General features: G+C 44.4%; 1 protein-coding gene across 1 annotated transcript in view; it reads right to left on the bottom strand.

Moving 5' to 3' along the window:
* LOC119659307 (protein takeout) overlaps positions 1–26,751 on the bottom strand; it is a 51,419-nt gene that overhangs the window by 21,046 nt on the left and 3,622 nt on the right. Inside the window, exon 2 of the mRNA XM_038067320.1 lies at positions 9,762–9,854. Coding sequence (XP_037923248.1) covers positions 9,762–9,854 — 93 coding nt within the window. The remainder of the gene's footprint in view (positions 1–9,761; positions 9,855–26,751) is intronic.

Genomic DNA, 26,751 nt, shown 5'->3' on the forward strand with positions numbered 1-26,751 from the left:
AACACTGTGGCTCAGTGAATTCTTTAACCGGGTTATTCAGGAAGGAAGAACACCATCTGACTGGCAAGAAAGTACCACTGTTCCAATATGGAAAAAGAAAGGTAGCCCAGCAGAATGTTCAAATTACCGTCCGATATGGTTACTTTCCCATACCATGAAGATTTTTGAACGCATTCTTGACAACCGTATTCGCGAAATCGTTGAAATAACCGTGAATCAAGCCGGATTTGTCAAGAACTGCGGAACTACTGACGCAATACACGCTGCGCGGCTACTCATGGAGAAACACCGTGAGAAGCCTCGCCCTCTTTACATTGCCTTTCTGGATCTAGAGAAAGCGTTTGACCGTGGACCACACGAACTCATCTGGTATGCTTTACGACAACACTTCGTGCCAGAAGAACTCGTGCGCTGGGTTCAATTGCTCTACCACGATCCGAAAAGTAAAGTTCGAAGTATGGCGGGTGTATCAAAACCGCTTCGTGTCTCTGTTGGAGTTCATCAAGGAAGTGCCCTCTCACCACTCCTCTTTGTCCTTGTTATGGACACCGTCACACGGGATATCCAACGTCCAGCGCCCTACACACTGCTTTATGCAGATGATGTTTTCCTAGCATCTGATAGCAAAAATGATCTCGAGCAACTTGTTCAAAAATGGAATGATCGCCTCATGCAACACGGTCTCAGATTGAATTTAAACAAAACTGAGTTTTTGACGACCGATCCCCATGAAACAGGCACAACCACTGTCAGCGGCAGTGATCTGCCCAGAACTGAGCGATTTAAATACCTCGGGTCAACACTATCAGCCAATGGAGAGCTGCGTTATGAAATTGCTTCACGCATTAACGCAACCTGGATGAAGTGGCGTTCCACAACTGGTGTTCTTTGTGATCGACGTATCAACGAACGTCTCAAATCTAAAATTTACCGCAATGTCGTCCGTCCAGTCGCTCTCCATGGTTCGGAGTGTTAACCACCCATAAAAGACAATGAACGGCGTCTTGCGGTAATGGAGACGAAGATGTTACGTTGGACTAGTGGCGTCACACGTTTAGATCACATCCGAAATGAGGATATCCGCGATCGTTATGGGATTGCACCGATCGTGGAAAAGTTGCGAGAGAGGCGTCTTCGATGGTATGGTCACGCAATTCGTGCAAACGAGAATTCACTTGCCAAGATTGGTCTGAACATCGAAGTCGATGGTAAACGACCAAAAGGCAGACCGAAGCAATGGTGGCTTGATACGCTGGATGGGGATTTGAAAGCCTCGAGATTGCACCCAGATCAGGCATTCGATAGACCCAAATGGCGAAGCCGATCACGACGAGCCGACCCCGCTTGTGAACGGGACAAAGGCTAAAGAAAAAGAAGAAGAAGTTGGTGAACCACATATTTAACTAATTCGGCTGTAATACCATCGGATCCTGGTGATTTATGATTTTTTAACCTGTTAATTGCACGGGCTGTTTCTCCTAAGCTTGGTGGTGGCAGTATTTGTCCGTCGTATTCAGTTGGCAGGACCTCCAATTCGCCGATGTTCTGGTTGTTCAGTAGCTCATCAAAGTACTCAACCCATCGCTCCAATATGCCCATTCTGTCGGAAATCAGATTTCCCTCTTTGTCTCGGCAGGATAAACATCGAGGTGTATAAGGCTCTGCTGCTGACTTGTTGGTAAAACTTCCGCGCCTGGTACGGTTGCTCCCTGTACTTTTCTAGTTTACAGACTTGTTGGTTCTCCCAGGCTTCCTTTTTCTGTCTGTGAAGTCGCTTCTCCGCTCGACAGAGTTCGTGATAAGTCTCTGCGGGTGCCCGCGTTCTTTGAGAATGCAACATTAGTCGGTATGCGGCATTCTTCCGTTCCGTTGCTGGCTTACATTCATCATCAAACCAGCCGTTCCGACTCCTTTTGCGGCTGGGGCCAAGTATGCTTGTGGCCGTATCCATGATAACGTTCTTCAGGTGATTTTGAAGATCATTTGTTGATGCTTCATCTCCAGGTCCTCTGTTGACTACGGTTATTGCGGCATCGATTTCCCTCTTATAGGTGTCGCGGAGGGTTGTGTTGTGGATGGCTTCAGTGTTCACTCTCACCTGATTGTCAGAGGGGATTCTAGGTGGTATTGTTATTCGAGCTCGGAGCACCATGCCAACGAGATAGTGATCCGAGTCTATATTGGCCCCTCTATATGTTCTGACCTTCATCAAGGCTGAGAGGTGGCGGCGTTCTATCAATACGTGGTCAATTTGGTTGAGAGTGGTCCCGTCTGGAGAGGCCCACGTATGTTTGTGGACCGCTTTCCGTGCAAACCAGGTACTTCCAACAACCATTTCGTGTGACCCTGCTAATTGAAAAATTCGCAGTCCGTTATCATTTGTTTTTCGTGTAAGCTGTGGGAGCCAGCGTATCGCCTGAATACGGGCTCCTTCCCTACTTGGCTGTTAAAATCCCCAAGTATGATTTTGATATCATATCTGGGACAGGCTTCGAGGGTTCGTTCTACTGCCTCGTAGAAGGTATCCTTCTCGGACTCTGGAGTCTCCTCTGTAGAGGCGTGAACGTTAATGAGGCTTATATTTCTAAACTTGCCTCGCAAGCAGAGAGTGCATAGCAGTTTGCTTATGTTTTCAAAGCCGATAACAGCAGGTTTCATTTTTTGGCTGACTAAGAAACCTACTCCGAGCACATGGTTTACTGGATGACCGCTATAATATATGGTGTAGTGGCTCTTCTCCAGGAAACCGGCCCCTGTCCATCGCATCTCTTGCAACGCTGTTATATCAGCCCTATATTCGGACAGGGTATCGGCTAGCTGCTCATCAGCTTCATCTCTGCACAGGGAGCGCACGTTCCATGAGAAAATGCACAAATTCATGTTCCCCACGGATAAACCTGTGGAAGACAGGCTATCCACCTTAGTGGAAAACCTGCACCTGGTGTCTACGGTGTGGTCAGCTAAAAAGGATAGTACTGAGCAATTCTCTTAATTAGAGGAACTGGAAACCTGACTACAGCCGGCCTGTCTTTGCCAATGTTGCCTAATTCTTCTAAAATACGGGAGAGGAAGGCTTGGGAGAAGGAAACTTTAGCCACAAAGGAGAAGAGACTACGGCTTGCCTGTTAGAACCTTCGCGGAAGAAAGGGAAGCTAGTAATGTGAAAGCAACTGGTCTAACGCCGGTATTTCAAAACAAATCCACGCAGCCTCGACACCGTGAACATTGGAGGACTCCTAATCGACGACAATAGACAACGGACGCTGCTACATCACCAAGTGAGGCGATATCCTGAGATATCGGACGTAAGAAAGGGGAACTTTCGGCGGAAGCCAAGGACAAGCTGGTAACCCGATGAGATCCACGCTGATCTCAGCAAGTTTTTCAGTTAGCGGCGGTTTTCATATGAGACTGCACTTATGGCTACCAAGTGGCCGAGGAGAACCTCCATAGTGGTGGCACCGGGAGACGCTGTACTCACTTTGGCTTGCCGGCTGTCATGCAGTAGGCGAATGCTCCAAAGACCTAATTTGGGTGATCAGACCCGAGTCTGCACGGGGACTCATCTGAAGTGGCAAATTGGTCACGAAACCTTACCAGGGGTATACTGGTACCATGGGAACCGGGATAGCTCCTGGACTCTCATACTTCGGGTGAACTTCCGTTGTATGTGAGTACAGCTCGGTTGTTTGCAATTGGCCCCCTAGTGGGAGTTTCGTGGAGGTTGTGGTTATGTTCAAGCGACAAGAGACCTTCGGGCCTCGGCGGGGTATTGCGATTCAACACGGGTGCCATACTCCTTAGTTCGGTAGAGATTTAGGTATGTCTTGCATCCACCAGTATGAATGCTAAGCCATGCACTTGGTATAGACTGGTACCGTTGTTGCTTGTCTCAGCGGGGCTTTGATTGTGGTCGCAAAATCAATCCGTGTCCTAAGAAGACCATGGGATTAAGTCTTCCAGACAGGCGCTCACGTAAAACCATGCTGGGACAATTCTGTTCCCAGGATCTTGTTGCGGTCAACTTACAACACCAGGAGGAGCAACGTCATAGTTGCCTCTGCTTACTTACCCTATGATTCTTTGTATCCTCCGCCGACGCAAGAACTAAGGGATCTGATAGTGTATGCAGAATCAAGTGGCCTTGAACTTTTAATAGGTTGTGATGTAAACGCTCAACATATTTGTTGGGGCAGTAACAACTGCTATCCTAGAGGAGAGAAGCTGTTTGATTTTATCTCTTCAGCTGGTCTGATGGCCGCGAACGTAGGGTGCTCCCCTACGTTCATGGGACCAGCAAGAAGTGGAGTAATTGACCTAACGATCTGCACTTCAAAGTTGTTAGAGTTGATTAGAAACTGGTGAGTTCTAGATGAAGTCTCACTCTCAGATCGCCGTTACTTAGAATTTAGTCTGACTATTGCAGGCGGACAGTCTGTAAAACAAAGACGGAATCGTAAGAAAATAGATTCGACAAAGCTCAATGAACTTCTCGGTGACAAAGTTGAGCTCCCTAGGCGACAAAGGACTCATTTGGCGATAGAAGACCAATTGAAAATTCTGAATCGCACACTTTTAGAGTGCTTTGAAGAGGATTGTCCTATTTCCCGATGCCAACGTGGTAAAACGGTTCCATGGTGGAATTGTAAAGACTCAGGACATCAACCAGACGACTTATAAATCGTGCTTGCAAAAGCAACACAAATGAAGACTGGCTTGGAATATAAGAGGCTCGTAAAACGTTCGAAACGAGACTTTTTAGAGCATAGTGTGAGGAACTGGAAGATGATAGGGAGACTTCCAGGCTGTGCACAGTCCTTAATAAGGATGAGTCGACCAAGTTGGACTCCCTTAGAAAACGGGATGTTACTTGCACGTACTCCAGAGTTGAGTCTATACAGACACCACCCGGGAGGACAGGTCTAATAAGTGGGAAGAAGTAAACTGGCGGTTTCTGCAAACCCTTCAACACGAAGGTGTTGCAAGAGGAATTAGGACACTGTAAGAGCGGTTGTTACCAATGAAGCAATGGAGCTGTTATTACTGTCATTTGAACACTTCAAAGCACCTGGCGTGGATAGTATCTACCTAACGATGCTAAAGGAGGGTATACAGCACTTAGAGCAACTTCTAAGAAATATTTTTCGAGGATGTCATGCTCTGGAACACGTGCCTTCCTCTTGGCAGAAGGTGACGGTAGTCTTCATATCAAAACCTGGGAAAGATGACTATTCAAATCCAGAGAACTTCAGGTAAATTATCATTTTTGCTGAAATGTTTGGAGAGACTGGTTGAGCGTCACATTCGCAAGAAGGTGCTTAGGTCGCACCCACTAAATGAAAACCAACATGCTTACCAAAGTGAAAAGTCCTGTGAATCTGCTCTTCATTCTTTGGTTTCAAAGATAGAGGATGCAACTCTGGGGGTGTTCGTGGATATTCAAGTGGCTTTTGACTGTGCGCCGCTCCAAAAGCTCTGTGATGCCGCCAGAGAGCATGGTGTTAACGATTCTCTAATAAAGTGGACCTACGCTATGCTATCGCGCTAACAACGGAAACGACGAAAGGCTGCACTCAAGGAGGTGTGCTATCGCCACTTCTGTGGAGTATGCTGATCAACTCACTACTATGCGAACTGCAAAGTCTGCCAATACACGTTCAAGCGTATGTGGGTGACGTGGCTGTGCTGGCTGTTGGCCGAGATCTTGGAATGGTGTGTAGAAATCCACAACGCGCCGTTGATTTGAGTGACAGTTGATGATGTGTCAGGCATGGACTTTCAGTAAATCCAAATAAAACCACAATGGTATATCCAAATAGAAGGAAACTAAATGATCTTTTCGTTCCTGAGATGAGAGGTACAACCGTTCAACTCTCCGAAGAAGTGAAATATCTGGAAATTATTCTAGACAAGAAGCGTCTTTGGAATAGACATGTAGAGATAAAAATGAAACGAGCGCTTACAGCTTATGGGCTGAGTAGGCGGACCTTTGCTTGACATGGAGAGTTAAGCCTCAGGTTACTATTTGGATATATGTTGTTATCATTCGGCCGATGCTTGCTTTTCCGTCCGTAGTGTGGTGGGTTAAGGTGAGACAAAAAGGTTTTCAACATAAACTAGCCGCACTACAAAGGACTGTGTGGATATTACCGGTGCCATAAGCACCACATTTTGCGCAGCTCTAAATGCATTATTCAATTTGCAGCCCTTGGATTTCTTTATTCATAGCACTCCAATTAGAGCAGCTTATAGACTAATTCAATCAGATCTAAGGGAAAACAATGGAGGGGGGGGGGCACAGAGCATTGGAAGTGTCAGTGGGAGAACTGAATCTAGCTTTAGCAATGCCTTCTGATTCTCAGATCCCCATACATCTGTTTGGTAGAAGATATGATGTTATCTTGAAACGAAGAGAAAACTGGGACGTACCAGAAGAATGCGTGTCAGGATATGAAGACGTCTTCTACACCGATGGCTCAAAAACAGAACATGGTTCAGGGGCAGGAGTCTAGCTCTCGAATCGAAACAAAAAGTGGACTTTTCCTTTCAGGCTGAAGTGTATGCGATCGTAAGGGTGGCAACCTAGATGATGAAGGAGCGTTTCAAGGGCAGACGCATCGCAATCTGTAGCTATATTCAAGCTGCATTGAGGGCGTTGAGTAGTACTTTGATCACTTCAAAAATCGTTCAGGAATGTAGAAACCGATTGAACTCTGTTTCTAGATTCAATACGGTGGAGTTACTCTGGGTACCTGATCATTGTGGTGTATAGGGAAATGAAATCTCGGATGGCTTAGCAAAAGAGTCTTCAACTTCCCCCACGCCCGGACTGGAACCAGCAATTGGGGTGTCAGTAGCATTGGCTGATGCTGCTATCAAAAACTGGGAACAAGCTTTCTATAATGACACGGGGCGACGGCTTAATACTACTAGACACACGTGGCGAAGCCTTAATACTGCTAGAACCGTACATGTTCCCGTGATCAGCTCTTGCTTGTATGCAAGGTTTCGATGAATCACCTTACATACAATATTTACCTGCTCGTATATTGCACCGGTGCCATAGCAGTGCAGCCAGAAATGAGATGGTCCAAAGTCTCTAACGCCGAACCACACATTCTGCACTGATCGTTCTGCACCCGCTCTTCCATTATGACATTTTTATAAACTAGGGTGGTGACCACGCCGTCTTGAATGGCACACATGAACCCCTCCGTCACAGCAAAGAGCTCCCCAGCAGACATCCATCTGTTCGACAAATGCAAATAGACAAATGGTTGCCAAAGATAATTCACGTGTTTACCCTGCATTGCCTTCGACTTCCATTCATCGATCCGCCCTTGATATGACTTTACCCCAAGGATTGAAAGATCGATCCTTCAAGTTAAGTGGAGTCAGTGCACAGTCTGTCTTACAAACTGCTGTACGCAAGCTACTTACCTGCTCTTAGCTATGAAAATAAGCGAATACCGTGTCAACTTGGCCATAATGTTGCGCCCCCACGCCTCTACCTCTGATGTCTGATGATCCAGCCCGAAAAGTCGATAAGGACAATGGTAAGGTAAGGGCAATGGTAGAAAAAAAGACGAGGCAGACCCTATCTAAAATGGAATGATGACGTAGGCCAGGACGCCAAACAGCTTTTAGGGATATGGGATTGGTGGACCTCGGCGCAAAACCGGTATGTCTAGAGTTCCTTATTAAGGCAGGTCTAGACCGGGGACCGGTTGTTGCGACGTTGATGATGATGAAAGGGCTGGCTCAGTTAAAGGAATTTGTGCCACTTCTATCGAACATAGCAACAGTGGATTTCTAGCACGCTCTTTGATTGCCATCACCGCAAGACTCATCAACTGAAAATGAATGGGAAATAATTTATTCAAAGTTAGGTGATCCGAGTTACAGACCGACGCTTATTTTAAGCAGCTGGGGATCCTTTGATAAGGATCCTGAGTTACAAAATGGTGAGAGCAGAGGTTACAAAACACCAACCCATGTTGATGAAATTTTCTATTCCCATCAGTGCCTGGCAACAGTGACCATAGTTACAAAGATATTGATGCAGAGGCATATAATGCGGTTGTATATAAGAAAGTTACCAAAGTGGAGGGTGCTCTGTAGTAAAACTGGAATATCTCCATTTAAAGCGAAGATCACCTTGCCGGGACTGGAGCTCAAGGGAGCATTATTATTAGCAAAAATGGTGGCCTGGATCATCTCAACATCCCTGCTGGATGAAGCACCTGTGTATTGGGATGACTCAACGATTATGCTACTTTAGAGGAACTCGAAAAGTACATTACCAATCCAGCAGCTAAGATTATAGGGATTAATAAAAAGGCCTGGACTTGGGAATAAGTCAAATCAAAGAGGAAGCCCGCTGATTGTGCTTCAAAAGGCACAAGCTCAAAGCAATGTTTCGAAGATGTAAATAGTGGTGGAAAGCGCTAGAATGGCTGCCATATCAGGGTGATCAAATTGAAGCTGGTTGGTTCTCAGGTATTTCAAATGAAGTCGACCCGTTGAAGCGGTATTCCAGTTTCCCGAAATTCGTAAGAATAGTAGCATAAGTGACCCTACTTTTATCAAGATTGAAAAGACCTACGGTGACGAAAGCTGCTGACTTGGAACTAGTGAGCGATTTAACGACGGAAGCCTTCATAGTAGCTTTAAACGATGAATGTTGAAGTTAGCCAATGACATAGACAAAGTTGACACCAGTATAGGGTCAGGTGGAAGCATGCTTAAATTCGAAACCTTTGGTACCCCTTGCCACCCCTGCCAACCCTGACTATTTGGAGATTTCGACACCAGGCCACTTCTGATTTTGCGTCCGTTGAATGCCCTGCCAGAAGTGGACAGGACCCAATGCGATGGCATCAGATAAAGGCTTTGCATCAAGTATTCTGGAAAAGATAAACTTGGAACTAACCTCCATAACTTACAAACCCGAACCAAATGGGATATGGAGACTTCCAACATGAAGCCCAGTCAATCAGTTCTTATTAAGGGAAGAGAAATGTCATTCATCCTGAAAAGGAAAAATTATATTGGATTGACAAAAAGGTGATCGCGTCCTTCATGTTGGTACAGTTTTTCCAGTATTGAGTTTAAGCTTCATTCCTTAAAAACAGTTGATTGCTCTCGTTGAGTTTTAGGGATAAAGACAAGTTAAAAATCTGTATTTTCACGAAATTTTACTCTTTTACTTCGGTAAACACAACCACGCCAGTGAAGCCTGCAAAAAATTGGGTGAAGATTACGGTGACAAGGCTCCAAAGGAAACATCTAGCTCAGATTCCAGTCTCTCGGTTGAGGAATGTATGCACCTGTCGGCCCCGAGATGAAATTTTGGATGTTGCCTGGGACAGGCACTTCAAACCAATGGTTTGCGGTTTCTTCATCGTTTGCTGGGTATCTTCCGCTCTGTAAACGTTGATAACCCAGCTTCTGGCTACGTTTTTTGACAAAGACCCGCTTAAGCTTTGAGGTTGCCCCAAGAGAGCCCGTCTTATAGCGTTCTATTGAGCTTTTTGAGTCTCTTTGTAACGTGGAGGTAACAGTACGATTTGCTAGACGTTTTCGTTAAGAATTGCAGTGTCTAACTCATCCACGAGACAGATACTACCCTCCAATCTTCAAAGGAAATAACTTTTTCCCTTTGAAAATGACTGGCAAGAATTCTTAGTTTTCCGCTGATTTCACTACTTTTTTCTTATATTTGTTATTTTCGGCGAAACAATTTTATAATTTAAACTCACCATCTTTTAATAGCACTAAAGCTTTGTTTACTGCGTCCACGAGACATTTATCGAAATCAGATTTATTACGGTCGCATTTTTGGAAATTTGAGGCTGAAAATAAATAATATATAAGATAAATTAATAGCTAGATCATACCATGCGTAAAATTACGTATTATTACGGTGTTTGTACATTATATAGGGTCTACAAATAAGTTCTGTCGGTTTTCACAATAGATGGCGTAGCTTGTTTTTTATTCCATCGAACCACATTTCCAAACATTCATCGGAAAGCTACTGTCAATAGACACTAACGTCAGTATAAATTATTTAATTGAAGTGTAAACAACAATACTTTTTTCATCAACGAAAATGGCAAAATGGCCAATTTTGTACCAATTTTGTACCAAATAGTGTGTTTTTGCGGGGAGTTCTACTTCATTATTTCATTCTGAAGAAAAAAGCAACCGAAAGTCATCGCATTTTGGTGGAAGTTTATGGTGATCATGCTCTATCTGAGCGAACGTGCCAGAGGTAGTTTGGACGGTTTAAAAGTGGCGATTTTGACTTGGAAGATGAAGAGCGCGCCGGACGGCCAACAATTTTTGAAGATGAAGAATTAGAGGCATTGCTCGACCAAGATCCATCGTAAACGCAAGAAGAACTTGGAAAAACACTTGGAGTCACTCAGCAAGCCATTTCCCACCGTTTAAAAGCAATAGGAATGATCCGAAAGGTCGGAAATTGGGTTCCGTATGAACTGAAGCCAAGAGACGTCGAACGCCGTTTTTTCACGTGCGAACAACTGCTCCAACGACAAGAAAGGAAGGGTTTTCTGCATCGAATAGTTACTGGCGATGAAAAGTGGATCCATTACGATAATCCCAAGCGTCGGGCAACGTGGGGATACCCCGGCCATGCCTCATCATCGACGGCCAAAGCGAATATTCATGGTGAGAAGATCATGCTGTGTATATGATGGGACCAACTGGGTGTGGTATACTATGAGCTGCTAAAACCGAACGAAACGGTCACGGGCAACCTCTACCGACGTCAAATGATGCGTTTGAGCCGCGAACTCAAGAAAAAACGGCCGCAATACCAGCAAAGGCATGATAAAGTTATTTTGCAACATGACAATGCTCGTCCACATGTTGCACAGCCCGTTAAAACATATCTAGGGACGTTAAAATGGGAACTCCTACCCCATCCGCTGTACTCTCCAGACATTGCTCCATCTGATTACTATTTGTTCCGGTCGCTGCAGCATGGCCTGGCTGACCAGCACTTCTCCAATTACGAGGAACTCAAAAAATGGCTCGATGAGTGGATAGCGGCCAAGCCGGCCAATTTTTGGCGCGATGGTATCTATGAATTGCCTGAAAGATGGAAGAAAGTTGTGGCTAGCGATGGGCAATACTTTGAACAATGAATGTATAACCAATTTTTCACAATAAAGCTTCAAATTTAACAAAAAAAAACAGACAGAACTTATTTGTAGGCCCTATATTAAACCAGAGCAATTAAAATAGATAATAAATAGTGAATACTAGTGTGGCAGTAGTATCTCACCCTTTTCTTCAACTGTAATTACCGCAATTACCGTAAATTGAGATGAGGTGAAGTCAAAGCTTTATTTCTTGGTCAACAAATTTTGAATCTTCTTTTTCTTCAGTCTTTGTCCCATTCAGAAGCGGGATCGGCTCATCGCGATCGGTCTCGCCATTTGGCTCTATCGAATGCCTGATCTTGGTGCAAACTGGAGACTTTTAAATCCCCATCCATCGTATCAAGCCACTGTTGTTTCGGCCTGCCAATCTTGGCAAGTGAATTCTCGTTAGCGCCAATTGCGTGACCATACCATCGACGACGCTTCTCTCGCAAAATTTCCACGATCGGTGCAACCCTATATCGATCGTGGATATCCTCATTTCGGATGTGATCAAAACGTGTCACGCCAATAGTCCAACGCAACATCTTCATCTCCATTAGCACAAGACACCGTTCATTGTCTTTTTTAGTCGATTAACTCTCAAAACCGTAGAGGGCGATAGGACAGTCGACATTGCGGTAAATTTTAGATTTGAAACGGAGGTGGAAATCTTCAAAAGACATATACGAGTTCTAGCGTGTGGGATTTTCACCCGCTAAAACCACCCCCTAGCTCCTGTCGTCTTTCCAACGGAACCACTGCAACGTATTACGTCCCGGACTGGAAGTGCCTCTAGCTTCTCCCTTCGCACATCGATTGTATTCGCAACCGCGCCTTTCCCGCTTGCTTTGCCTCTCTCAACCTGCACCGAGTACAGGCACGCAAGATTTTCCTCAGTTAGGCTTTCCGGTGCTACCGTTCCTCTCAATGTCTCCTCTAGACTCTTCCTCCCCTCTGCTAGGACAATGGCAGGTCATCTGGAATACCTGGTACAGTTTAAACCCGTCGAGATATCTTACCATGCGTTCTCTATGTTAAAACCTGGATGCAGGCAATCAATTTGTGGGTTCATCAACCATTTTCAACCTGTTTCTACTGTTGTTGATACCCGGATAACTATTCTTCCTTATCGGCATTTTTCATGTACCGATCAGAGGAAGAATCGGGTCCAACATTGATGCGCATCATTCCGCTGGCCCAAAAGTTAATCAGCATCATTCCGGCTGCCGCGTAGGCGATGGCCCTAAAGCCACAGCACACAATTAAGGCGGTCTTTCCATAAACGTGTATATCTTTTGAGCTTTGCATGTCGTATGCAATGAGGTTTGTAGAAACAATCACCGTAGCCCACATTTGTGGCCTCGCTAGCAACTGGTATATTAAGGACATCATTTTACATGATGTTACACACTAGCGGTCCCAGCACAGATTCCTGTGGAATACCCATGGAGAGAAAGTATTCTCTGGGTCCATTGCCTAATATTGAGAGCTTTCTACCAGTTAAATAGCTATGGAGTAGTGCATTTAAGTAACTCGGTATATCAATCGACGCCAAAGGCCTTCATATAAGGTTACAACTCGCTAATCTGACTAATCACTGCACAACACTTGCTACTGCCACCCTTTCCGTACATTGCATCTTAAGTTAGGCTAGTGACCAGTTTGATGGCACCGACGATTAATTTGGCCGTACGGAAAAATTGTTGATCTGATAAGCCTCCCAGACTTTCTACAGTCGGGAGCAACTCTACAAAAATGTCTGGTATCGACTTAATAGCCATCTCAAAGGCTTTGTTTGATATACCGTCGAGGTCCAGTGCTTTGCTCCTTCCTCTTTCGTTGTCACTGAGGTATTACAGCTACATCTAAAGGTGTCTGCGGGCTGTAACCGCTCGCGTTCTTTTGAGGAAACAACACTTGACCAATTTTTTGCAGAAGATCGGAACAGGTAATTTGTTGAGCTGCTTGACCTTTCAATATACCCATTACAACCCCTTAAATGCTTCTCCATAGGTCCGAATCCGCCTCAACGTAGAGTTGGTTGAAACAGTTCGTCTAGCTTCGCTGAATAGAAAGTTTCAGACTTGTTTGAGCTTCCCAGTAGGCACGGTGCTATACCTCCTGGTCAGCCTTACCCATTGTGCTCTAGGACGTTCATCTGGCCCGACAGCACGCCGAATGAATGTCAGCCAGTTCTTTATTCACCCAGCAGCTTTATACTGATACGATGAGTCGCATGCGTTGCCAATTCGTGATATGGAAGGCTCTCTGCAAGGGTGTACTTTGTATATGGTCCAGCCCTAAATACACATCTGCGAATGTTTGCTCGTTAATTACAAGCAAGCAAGCAACAAGGAGGGGAGTTTGACCAACGAGTCTACAACCGGTTGGCGTATTCTTCACGACAAATAAGATTGCTTGGTTATCACTGTGGGTGTCGTGTTCACTGATGTCCTAGGGCAAATACCGAGCAAGCAAAGGACTAACAAAAGTCAGATCCAGAATCGAACCGTATCTCCCTTTGCAGTAGGTATTGACCTGACAATCGTTAGCCAATATGAAGTCTCCAAGTGCAACGACTTTTGCATTCGTCACTGAACTTTTCCATTCTGTGCCCTTTCCATTGAAGTCACTGGCAATGTTATTGGTCTCCGTTCTTTTGCAACCATTATGTCCAATATGTCCTCGAATTGATCCTACTATAGTTGAGTATGCCATCTTGTGGGGTGTCTTATACATTTGTGTATGATTTGGTCTTTACATGCTCGCAAAGATGTGGTATCGGCTACTCATACATTATTGTTAGGGTTTCTATAGGGTTTGCTTATTATGGTCACTTGCATATCCAATTCGAAAGTGGTCTGCGGGACCAGATATGGATCAACCTCATTTTCCCACCGTATTTAGTACATTTGCAACTTAGGACATTTGCCGCTTCCGGCAATATTAGGATGTGGTTAGTTAGCCAAACTTTACAGAAAAAGATTGATTTGAAAAATAGCTATCGTCCTGAAAATGCCTAACCCATCTTTGCCTAGAATCAAATGCCTCCTTAAAACACATAAAGAAGGCAATGAGGTCAGAGAAATAATAACAGTAACGAATTCACCGACCCAAAATATTGCGATGTGGCTCCTGAATGAAGTCAAAGGGCTAGGCCTAAAACTAGGAAAACGTATAGTGGGAAACAGCAGGGAAGTCATCCCCAGATTCAACAAGGCCTGGGGGATACAAAATTATGAAATAGTGGTATGCTTCGACGTTTCAAGAAGATACATATTCCTCCAGCAATGAAGAATCCACGGAGCATTTTCCATGTTAATGGCCGCCTAAGGACGCATCAGACATCGAATTTTCGGTGCGGATGTTATCCAGTTTCAACGGGTAGCATCACATCCACTAACGGAAATCTTGCGATACGTTAACGAATCCGGGGTATTCTGTTAGACGGTTAGTCGAGTACAATGGGTCAACACGCCCTGAGTGTCCAGAGGTTGTAGCTGCTCTCGCATCACAAATACACAACAAACATGTCCTTCCTGTTATCAAGCTTGCCGATGAAGAATGGATCATGACAAATGAAAACTCAACCGAATGGAGGTAGAGGGCCAAACTGTAAACAATATAGAAAGCCTTTACATGCATTGGTGAGTCCTATTGCACATCCAGAAATGAATTTTATAAAAAAAAACCTCTGGGGCAGCAATGGGCAAACCCCTCTCACCATTGATAAGATATGATGTGGACGACACAATAGCTGTCATCAAAAGGGAAGATCCGATGGATAGGACATACTATCCATAATTGAAATGATTATCCTCATACGGCCCTTCGTCTCCCATGATCTTGATCAAACATTGAATTCTTTGGCGACGCTAGTGGTGTTGGCACTAGTTACCTGACTACCGACAAAGTGACTGGCAAGATATTTTTATTTTTGGCAACCTGGTGTCTTCTGAATGTTGGTCTTCCTTTCTAGACCCGTTCTTCATTTTGTCATTTATGTGGAAGACGTGGAGTTTGGTCAAAATCGTACTATTACTAACAAAAGTTAAAGAGAAGTGAGAGTAGCTTGCAGCGTATAAATTTATTACAATTACACTAAAGAAAGTCTTCTAATTCCACTATGTTATTAACATAGCATGCTGGTCCCAAGCCCAATTAAAGGCGAAAGGTTTCATGCAACTTCCTTGGCAATCCTCCTGAGTAAAACCAAAATAAACGGTTGAGTTCAGGGAAAACGATTAATAAAGTATAGTAGGGGTTATGCCATTATGCTAAATCCTACCTGATCTCTCTTAATGACAGTTCCCGCGACAGGCCGACCAAGAAAATGCATCCAATGTCGTTAAAACGAAAATGAAATGAAGCTGCTAACGCAGATTGGTGCATAATGGTGGAGCCAGAACCAGTTTTTGGCACCCGATCATCCACAGTGAAGTCTACTCTGAGGAGGAAAATTGCAAGGACTCACGCAGCCGAATAGAGAAATTCGAACTACTGCCGGCGGGCGAAAATCTTTGTGAAGGAACCCCTGGCCGGGACATTTTTGTTGACCCTTACGAGGTGGGATATGAAAACCCTGATAGCACTTTTAACGGGACATTGCTCTTTAAACTATCACGTGGGGAGGTAGAGATGGCCGTTCATATGCAGCTACCCGGTCTCCTTAGACCTCAGACGAAGATACCTTGGTAAGGTTTTTTTCAATGAAGAGTCTGTGCATTCTTTGTTTCATGTCTTTGCAGAATGTTTTCAGATTCGCGAAAGCTCGCGAACGACTTGGCGAGAGGCTATTCAACGGCGATCTCCGCGGACAGTACAATGGGTCTAACAAAGGTCTGACTGCTTGGAGCGGCGGCTCCTCTTTCAGCTAAAATAACGTATCTTTTGCGTTAATAACAAGACCGGAAAATGCTTACCGACCGTAGAGCCGCGATGGATAGATGATGAGAATATTTCGAGGAGTTTTCTACGGAAAAATTTGTTCATCCCCCACTTCCACAATCATTGCCCACATTTAGAGCAGTTACACCTGTCAGCGCAACTGAAGTCGAGGAAGCAATAAAATGAATAAAATTAGGGAAAGTAACAGGATCTGGGGATATCACGTCTGGGCTGGAAAGCGAAGAACCTGGTCCCAAAAATGTGGCTCAGTGAATTCTTTAATCGGGTTATGCAGGAAGATATAACACCATCTAACTGGCAAGAAAGTACTATAGTTCTAATAGAGAAAAAGAACAGCAGTCAAAAAGAATGTTCAAATTGCCGTCCAATCCGGTTGCTGTCCCATACCATGAAGACTTTTTAACTCATTCTTGACAATCTTATACTCGAAATCGTTGAAATGACCGTGAATCAAATCGGATTTGTCAAGAACTGCGGAATTACTAACGTAATATACATTGCGCGGTTACTCATGAAAACAACCGTGAGAAGCATCGCCCTCTTTACATTGCCTTTATGGATCTGGGGAAAGCGTTTGACCGTATGCCACATGAATTTTTTGTTGAGGATGCTCGGAGTCCTGAGTTCACATCCATTTGATGACAGACCGAACCACTTGGGAAGCAACTTACTTCCTCTCCTGTAGGACCATGGACTCCTCTTTTTCGGGCTTAGCACCTAAGTTTATCAAAAAAGCTAACTGACGGTTTCGTCTAGGAGCAGCGTGAACTCATCTGACATGCGCTACGACAACACTTAGTACCAGAAGAACTCGTGCACTACCTTTAATTACTCTACCACGATCCGAAAAGTGAGGTTCGAACTGTGCAGGGCTTGTCAACATCGTGTCGTGTCTCCGTCGGTGTCCGCCAAGGAAGCGCCCACTGACCACTCCTCTTTGTTCTTGTTATAGATCTTGTCACACAGGACACACGCAGCGTCCTATACACTGCTTTATACAGATGCTGTTTCTTAGCCTCTAATAACAAGAGTGATCTCGAGCAACTTGTTCGAAAGTGGAATGATCGCTTCATACAACATGGTCTCAAATTGAATCTGAATAAAACTAAATTTTTGACAACCGATTCAAATGAAACAGGCATAATCATTGTCAATGGCAGTGACCTGCTTAGAACTAACAAATTTAAATATCTCGGGTCAACCCTATCACCCAATGGAGAACTGCGTAATGAAATTGCTTCACGCATTAACGCAGTCTGGACGAAGTGGCGTTTCAAAACTGGTGTTCTTTGTGATTGACGTATCAACGAACGTCTCAAATCTAAGATTTAACGCCTGTCCTCTCTGTCTGTCGTGTCGCTCTCTATGGTTCTGAGTGCTGATCGACTATGAAAGACAATGAACGATGTCTTGCAATAATGGAGACGAAGACGTTTTGTTAGACTAGTGGCGTCACACGTTTTGATCACATTCGAAATGAAGATATTCGCGATCGATATGGAGTTGAACCGAACGTGGAAAAACTGCGAGAGAGGCGTCTTCGATGGTATGAAGATCGAAGTCGATGGTAAGCGACCAAAAAACCGGCCGAAACAACGGTGGCTTGATACGCTTGATAGTGATTTAAAAGCCTTGTGATTGCATCCAGATCAGGCATTCAATAGAACCAAATGGCGAAACCCGCTTGTGAAGGGGACAAAGGCTGAAGAAAAAGAAGAAGATAATGTCCAAATTTGATTGAATTCCAATTATTTATTTCTATTAAAAGAAAATTCCAAAAAATTTTGCGAAAATACGCCATCTAATGTGGTTTGTCTCCTTAAACGATTCTACAGTGATTGAGGTTGCTTTGGACCCCTCAACCTCATTTTCTCACCGCATTTATTGCCTTTTTCAACTCAGGACACCTGCCGCTTCCGGCAATTTGCCTTCTGACCAGGCCAACTTTTTCTTTGTACAATATGTATATGGGGTCCTTGTTACGTTCTCGGGTAATGCGACCGGTTAGATCGATCAACCGCACTTGTCCATATCCACGTTATGTTGGAAGGTCACCATCTCTACCCCAAACGATGGGTCCGTGGACCAAAAAAACGTGGTAGTTAGTTGCTCTCTACTTTGTCCTGTCTAACATCAAGTGGATGTGGGCTTAGGTTCCCTCATATCCCAAACAATAATCTAGCTTTAGCTTAGCTTAGGCTCAAACTATTTGCGGTTTAAACTTGGATATAATTCGCATCCTTGTTATGGTTTTGCGATTATATAAAGGAAGGTTTTCCACCCGTTGACACCTTCGGTTACGCTGCTCTCAGGGCAGAGGTGAGGCAGCGTCTGATGAGTTCTCCTGCCGGTTTTTGACTTGTTTCTTTCTCTTAATTCACCTAATGATGAACGAACCCTGATACACTAAGTGTGATATCTTTTATTGCGCTATTTTGTAACTTTCAATTTCCTCTGTCTAGAGCTAACTCAAAACCTTCAGACTATAATTATGTGATAGCTGGGTCATCTCCGCAATCTATCATTTTAAGATGCACTTTAATTGTAGTACTCTCAATAATATCTCTCTCAGTTGAGACCAAGCTTTAATGCTGGACAATTCAGAATAATCCAGCTAAACTTGGACCCCATCGCACCTTATACTATCTTATAAATCTGCGCTTTATTCCCAGATCTCAGGTTTATTGCTGTGCGTAGATAAACATCTTTTTATTATCATCAGCAAAAAATAGTCCCAGAAACGTAACCGCGTAATTTTTCGTGCATTACAAGATGACTAAGTTCAAAGTACGACATTGCAATCGACATGATTAAAGCAGGTACAGGTAACATCAATGAGCCAGTGACCTTGATCTTGGAATCGTTGGTTGATGAAAAACACAGCCAGTGATTAACTTAATGGAAAATTTCAAATTACGATGCAGTTGGCTGATATGCAACCCAAGATGGCTCTCTTTTGGTGCCGATTTCAATGAAGGTTAAAATTACTTCAAAATAACGCAACACTTTGTGGGAAGTTGCAAATGGAATGTCATAATAGTATCTGAAGATGGATTCGATGGATTGGCTGCTTGTTGAAAGCGAGTTTAATTTTTCAAGTAAGTTGAATGCAATATGAAAATGATGTAATTGGATTTTGCAATTTTTAAATGTTACCGGCTAGAGAAGATATTTGAGAAAAGATGCATTACGTTTCATATGTTTCATATCAGTGAATTGAATAGGACTTTGAGAATGGTGAATGTGTACATTTGAGGTGAGAGAGAGATATAGACTTTGAGCACTCAGGCTGTATTCATATTCCAGATACTTTTATGTATCGCAGGAATTCCATTTCATCATCATCATCATCAACGGCGCAACAACCGGTATCCGGTCTAGGCCTGCCTTAATGAGAAACTCCAGACATCCCGGTTTTGCGCCGGGGTCCACCAATTCGATATCCCTAAAAGCTGTCTGGCGTCCTGACCTACGCCATCGCTCCATCTTAGGCAGGCTCTGCCTCGTCTTCTTTTTCTACCATAGATATTGCCCTTATAGACTTTCCGGGCGGGATCATCCTCATCCATACGGATTAAGTGACCCGCCCACCGTAACCGAGCAGGATTTTATCCACAACCGGACGGTCATGATATCGCTCATAGATTTCGTCATTGTGTAGGCTACGGAAGCGTCCATCCTCATGTAGGAGGCTAAAAATTCTTTGGAGGATTTTTCTCTCGAACGCGGTCAAGAGTTCGCAATTTTTCTTGCTAAGAACTCAAGTTTCCGAGGAATACATGAGGACTGGCAACATCATTGTCTTGTACAGTAAGAGCTTTGACCTTATGGTAAGACGTTTCGAGCGGAACAGTCTTTGTAAGCTGAAATAGGCTCTGTTGGCTGACAACAACCGTGCGCGGATTTCATCATCGTAGCTGTTATCGGTTGTGATTTTCGACCCTAGATAGGAGAAATTGTCAACGGTCTCAAAGTTGTGTTCTCCTATCCTTGTTCTTCTTCGTGTTTGACCAGTGCGGCTTGATGTTGTTGGTTGATTCGTCTTCGGTGCTGACGTTGCCACCATATATTTTGTCTGGCCTTCATTGATGTGCAGCCCAAGATCTCGCTCCCATTGCCGCCTGCTCGATCTGGATGAAGGCAGTTTGTACGTCTCGGTTGGTTCTTCCCATGAATATCGTCAGCATAGGCCAGTAGTTGGATGGACTTGAAGAGGATCGTGCCTCTTGCATTTACCTCAGCATGACGGATCACTTCCTCGAGGGCCAGGTTAAAGAGGACGGATGATAGGGCATCCCCTTGTCGTACACCGTTGTTGATGTCGAATGTTCTTCACAGTGATCCTGCTATGTTGCTTTTATCTGGCCTCGCACATTGGTCAGGGTCAGCCTAGTCAGTCTTATTAATTTCGTTGCGATACCGAATTCTCTCATGGCCGTGTACAGTTTTACCCTGGCTTTGCTATGATTGGAGGCTTTAAAGTCGATGAACAGATGGTGCAACTGTTGTCCATATTCCAACAGTTTTTCCATCGCTTGCAGCAAAGAGAAAATCTGATCTGTTGCTGATTTACCTGGAGTGAAGCCTCTTTGGTATGGGCCAATGATGTTCTGGGCGTATGGGGCTATCCGGCCTAGCAAGATAGAGGAGAATATCTAATAGATGGTACTCAGCAACGTGATACCTCTATAATTGCTGCACTGTGTGATATCTCCCTTTTTATGTATGAGACAAATAATGTCTCGTTGCCAATCGTCAGGCATTGATTCGCACAAGTCGATGAACCACTTGGTGTAACTGGTCGCCTCCATATTTAACCAATTCGGCTGTAATTCCATCGGCTCCTGACGACTTATGATTTTTTAGCCGATGAATTGCGCGGACTGTTTCTCCTAAACTTGATGGTGGCAGTATTTGTCCGTCCTCTTCAGTTGGCGGGACCTCTAATTCGCCAATGTTTTGGTTGTTCAGTAGTTCATCAAAGTACTCAACCCATCATTCTAATATGCCTATTCTGTCGGAAATCAGATTTCCCTCTTTGTCTCGGCAGGATGAGCATCGTGGTGTATAAGGCTTCATCCTGCGACTTGTTGGTAAAATTTCCGTGCCTGGTGCGGTTGCTGCCTGTATTTTTCTAGTTCACAGACTTGTTGGTTCTCCCAGACTTCCTTTTTCCGTCTGTGAAGTCGCTGCTCCGCTCGATGGAGTTCGTGATAAGTCTCTGCGCGTGCCCGAGTTCTTTGGGAATGCAGCATTACTCGGTATGTGGCATTCTTCCGTTCCGTTGCTAGCTTACATTCATCGTCAAATCAGCCGTTCCGACTCCTTTTGCGGCTGGGACCTAGTAAGTTTGTGGCCGTATCCATGATAACGTTCTTCAGGTAATTGTGAAGATCATTTGTAGACGGTTCATCTCCAGGTCCTCTGTTGACTGCAGTTATTGCGGCATCCATTTCCCTCTTATAGGTGTCGCGGAAGGATGTGTTGTGGATGGCTTCAGTGTTAACTTTCACCTGATTGTCAGAGGGGATTCTAGGTGGAATTGTTATTCGAGCTCGGAGCACCATGCCAACGAGATAGTGATCCGAGTCTATATTAAGCCCCCCTATATGTTCTGACATTCATCAAGGCTGAGAGGTGGCGGCGTTCGATCAACACGTGGTCCCGTCTGGAGAGGCCCACGTATGTTTGTGGACCGCTTTCCGCGCAAACCAGGTACTTCTAACAACAATTTCGTGCGTCCCTGCTAACTGAATAATCCGCAGCCCGTTATCATCTGTTTTTTCGTGTAAGCTATGGGAGCCAACGTATCGCCTGAATACGGGTTCCTTCCCTACTTGGCTGTTAAAATCCCCAAGTATGATTTTAATATCTGAGACAGGCTTCGATGGTTCGTTCTACTGCCTCGTGGAAGAAATCCTTCTCCGACTCTGCAGTCTCCTCTGTAGGTGCATGAACGTTAATGAGGCTTATATTTCTAAACTTGCCTCGCAAGTGCAGAGTGCATAGTCGTTCGCTTATGTTTTCAAAGCCGATAAAAGCAGGTTTCATTTTTCGGCTGACTAAGAAACTTACTCCGAGCACATGGTTTACTGGATGACCGCTATAATATATGGTGTAGCGGCTCTTCTCCAGGAAACCGGTCCCTGTCCATCGCATTTCTTGTATCGCTGTTATATCAGCCCTATATTGGGACAGGGTATCGGCTAGCTGCTCATCAGCTTTATCTCTGTAGAGGGAGCGCACGTTCCATGAGAAAATGCGCAAATCGTTAATCCGTTGTCGTTGCCGGGTTCGTCGTTGTAAGGTCCATCTTGTCCGAGGCTCCTTTCTTGGCTCCATAACATCGGTTTTCCGTGTAGGGTTGTCAGCCCTACTCAATCCCCAATCTGGAGGACGAGTTGGTACAGTTTGTCCCGTTTTTAGGCGCGGGAGACGCCTTCATCCTTCTCCGTCTGCAGATTTTCATTACGAAAGAGTTCCCAGCGGTCATCACTTGGAGGTGGAGATAGGGTTTGGTAATAGAACTGTTGGTGTTGGTTTAGCAGGCATTTCCCCGGTTTCATGCTCCATCGCGGGTACCAATCCACGTTTCGCCCTGGGACCTGTACTACCCTTTGACCACCGGGACATTCATCTAGAAAACGCTGCGTGAATTCCGCCCCCTTATTACAGGAGGGATACGTACCATCTTATACAATTCCTATTCGGAACTTATGGCCAGTCAGTGAATTTGTAATACGCCTGGAAGTCTTCCTGCTTCTCAACAAGATAAACTTTGCAATATGCTTGTTAGGTGTTGACGCTGGTATGTCTAGCAGCAGTAAGACCTGTACCTGTCAAAGCTTGCTCCCAGTTTTTGGAAACAGCCATAACCAATTACACTGACACCTCAATTGCTGGTTGCGGTCCCGGAATGGGGAAAATTGAACCTTCTTTCGTTAAAGCATCTAAGCTTTCTGAGTAGTTCCACCGCATTTAGTGCAAGCGGGCTATTTCTTCAGAAAGCGATGCGCCTACCTTTTTACTGCTCGTCAATCACCCAGGTAGTCATACTTAGGATCGTCTACACTTCAGCCTAAACGACTATTAAATATTGTCAGGAAAACCCACTTCTCATTTCCACATGTGCACATGTGGTGTTAACCCCCTCGTTCAGGGAAAGGTCAGCCTGCGCAGCCCATAAGTTGGAAGAGTCCGTTTTATATTCACCTTCATATGTCAATACCCCTCATCTCTGGAAGGCAAAGATCATTCAGTTACGTCCTTTTTGTAAGTAATGCCATTGTGGTTTTATTTAGATTTACTGCAGGGCCACGTCTGATGCACCAGCTATCAATCAAATCAACGGAACGCTCTATATTTCCGTACACTGTTCCAAGATCCCAGCCAATAGCTATGCCATCATCGTAAGCATGCATTGTAATTTTGCAGTTATCATGGTAATGAGCCGATTACAATACTCCACAGAAGTGGCGATAGCACATTCCTTGGGTGCATCTTTCCTTTCCTCTGTTGTTAGATAGTGATCGACATTCACTTCAGGATGTTGTGCCAGCTCAGCGTAGTTCCACTCAACTAGAGTCTCATCTCCATCATGCTCTCTGGCGTACGGTCAACGGCCCCGACACCACCATCGCGTATTTATCTTTCCTCTATCTTTGAAATGAAAGAATGAAGAGCAGATTCCCAGGACTTTCTAGATTGCTAAGCATGTTGATTTTCATTTTGTGGATGCGACCTTATGGCTTCTTATAAATAAGCCTTAGAGTGGTTTCAGCAGGTTATCCGAACTTTGAGCATCATCAGTGCGCTCCAAAAGGAGGAGCCCATTGTGAAAACCTTGCTTGTTAAATCCTAGTTTCGTTACATGCTCCACCATTTTTTCCACAGGCAGTCCCGGAGGATGTCAAATTGTGCCTCTGACAATTTTTCATGTTTGGATTAAATTCTCACGAAGCGGTCATAAATTAGGCTACAGTTTACCCATACGCCCTCTACTTTCCTGCATTCGTGTTGGTATTCCTATGGGAGGAACCAGCTTCGTTGAGATCGCGCTGATTTGATCATCTCCCGGAACACACACTAGTCTACACAGGAAGCATGGCGCACAATAACATAAAGCGACACCCTCCATAGATGTGTTGATCTTATACTTCTTGCGAGCATTACCGCTGAAAATATCATCAATGGGACAGAACGGTAGAATTCACATATTTCCTCTTGGAAAATGAGCTCCTTGTATATAATAGGAGGTGCTGAACATCCCCTATAAGACCAATGCCGTCCTACTATGGAGAGACTGGTTTTCATTTGATGAGCAGAGGTACAATATATTATTGATGCCACCCAGTAAACCCTGTGTCCGAAGTACGAAGTACGTTGTCTAGTCTGCCAAAAATTAAACCAGCTGTTTTCAGCTTTAAAGCAAACCATAAAACACTCCACGCTTGCAAGGTCAATTTCGAAGCATCTGCCTCACAAACACTATAGAAGAGACTGCAGAACAGAGAAGGATACCTTCTACGAGGCAGGGGAACACACCTTTGAAGCCTGCCACAGATATGGTATCAACATTATACTGGAAGATTCCAACAGCGAAGTAAGGTGGGAACCTGTATTTAAGAGATGTGTACAAAAAACTTATAAATTACGTGGATGTGTAAATGCAGCGACCTGGCCGACTCTTGAAAATACCTGTTTTGCGCGAAAAGGGTCCACAGGAAAACGTGGCTCTCTTCAAATTGGATCACTTTCAACCCCTTCCTCAGTAATGTAGATTCAGGTCACTATCTCGTTGATATTGTGCTCGAATGACGACACCGCCTTGGATCTTAGCTAATAAGCACCAAGCATGAACGAAAGGGTCCGTGTGATTAAGAATCCTACAGCAAACTAAAAACACAGATATTGATTTCGCTACCCTATTGCGGATTTCCTGTATTGGCCACATCAGGATCCTGTGGATCATTTTGGAAGAGAGATGCCCTATGCAGGTGAGGCATTCCAGAAAAATTGCGAACAAGTAGAAAACGCAGTTGGAAAAGGCTGTATTCTGTCTCTGATATTATTCCTTCTTGTCCTCGGTGGTGTTCTTCAAGCTGCCATATTCAGAGGGTGTGAAGGACAATGGTCCATGATATTTTCCCTCAAACAGATCGACAGCATTGATAACATCTGTTTGCTCTCTCATCGATTAATGAACCTTGATCAAACCACTCTGGATCTAGAGAAAGAGGCAAGTATAGTCAATCTGACCAATTATCGTACTCTTCCTATTTGTGTTAACGGTCAGCATATCGAGGGAGCCAGTTAATCTATTTATTCTGGTAGCAAAAGAAAACAAAAGGCATTTTGAATCCCTGGAGTGACCGTTCTACCAACCCGCAAGCTCTTCGACATTATGGGGAAACGATAGCCGATCGGCCACCATTGGATCGAAAGCATCTCAAGTGCAGGTTCACATTAGTGGACAACGAATTTAGTGCTTTGGCAACAACTGGTGATGCAACGCAATCACTAGGATTTTGACGGCTGAAAAGGACAAATTGAAACAACTCCTAAAAGACGACATTAAGAGCATGGCATTACAAAACCTCACTGACGCGGCCATTCAGGAGATTAAGAAATTCCCTACTAAACAGCCCTCATTCGTGGTAACGTCAGATGACCATAGGCTGCAGCAATTAGCGATAATGGGCAACCGCATTCATTGACAGATCAATAGAAATGATACTGTAATGTCGGCATGGTCTCATCCCTGCAAAAACTTTTTATCTAAGTCAACAGACTTATGCACCAAAGTAGAAATTCTGGAGCGGGGTTCTTTTAGAGTTCAAGGTTCCCAAACTCTAACTCAACCATCAAAAGTCTGCGTGGTTCAAATGACACAACTAGCAACCAGATTTATCTCATCGACGCGGGTGCATCTGTAAAGTAGTTACTTCATAACTCAAGCTCGACAAACATTTTGCCTGGTCTCTTATCATTGCCGGCATATATGGCGGTCAAAGGATAGTATAGGTTTGAAGTCGAAACGTGGATTGGTTCCCACGATCGAGGATAACCTGGGAAATGCCTGCTGAACCAACAGCAACAGCTCTACTACCAAACTCTATCTCCACCTCCTCGTGGTAATCGTTCTTTCTTCATGAAACACTGCAGACGGAGAAGGATGAAGGTGAGTCTCCTGCGCCTAAAAATGGGACAAAATTTACCAACTGGTCCTCCAGGTTGGGGGTTGGGTAGGGCTGACAACCCTACACGGAGAATCAAAGTTACAAAGCCACGGAAGGAGCTTCGTACTGGATGGATTTTAAAACGATGAACCCGGCAACGACAATGGAATAACGATTTGTGCTGATCGAACGCCGCCACCTCTCAGTCTTGATGAATGTCAGAACATACAGGGGGGCGAATATATACTTAGACCACTATCTCGTTGGCAAAACGTTCCAAGCTTGAATTACGGTACCACCTACAATCCCCTCTGACAATCAGGTGAGAGTGAATACTGAAGCCATTCACAACACAGCCCTCCGTAACACCTTTTAAGGGGAATGGATGCCGTAATAACCGTAGCTAACAGATTTCCTTGATATGAAGCATCAACAAATGAATTTCACAGCCATCTGAAGAACGTTATCATTGATACGACCACAAACATAGT

Source organism: Hermetia illucens, chromosome 6, assembly GCF_905115235.1.
Source record: "Hermetia illucens chromosome 6, iHerIll2.2.curated.20191125, whole genome shotgun sequence".
Lineage (NCBI taxonomy): Eukaryota > Metazoa > Arthropoda > Insecta > Diptera > Stratiomyidae > Hermetia > Hermetia illucens.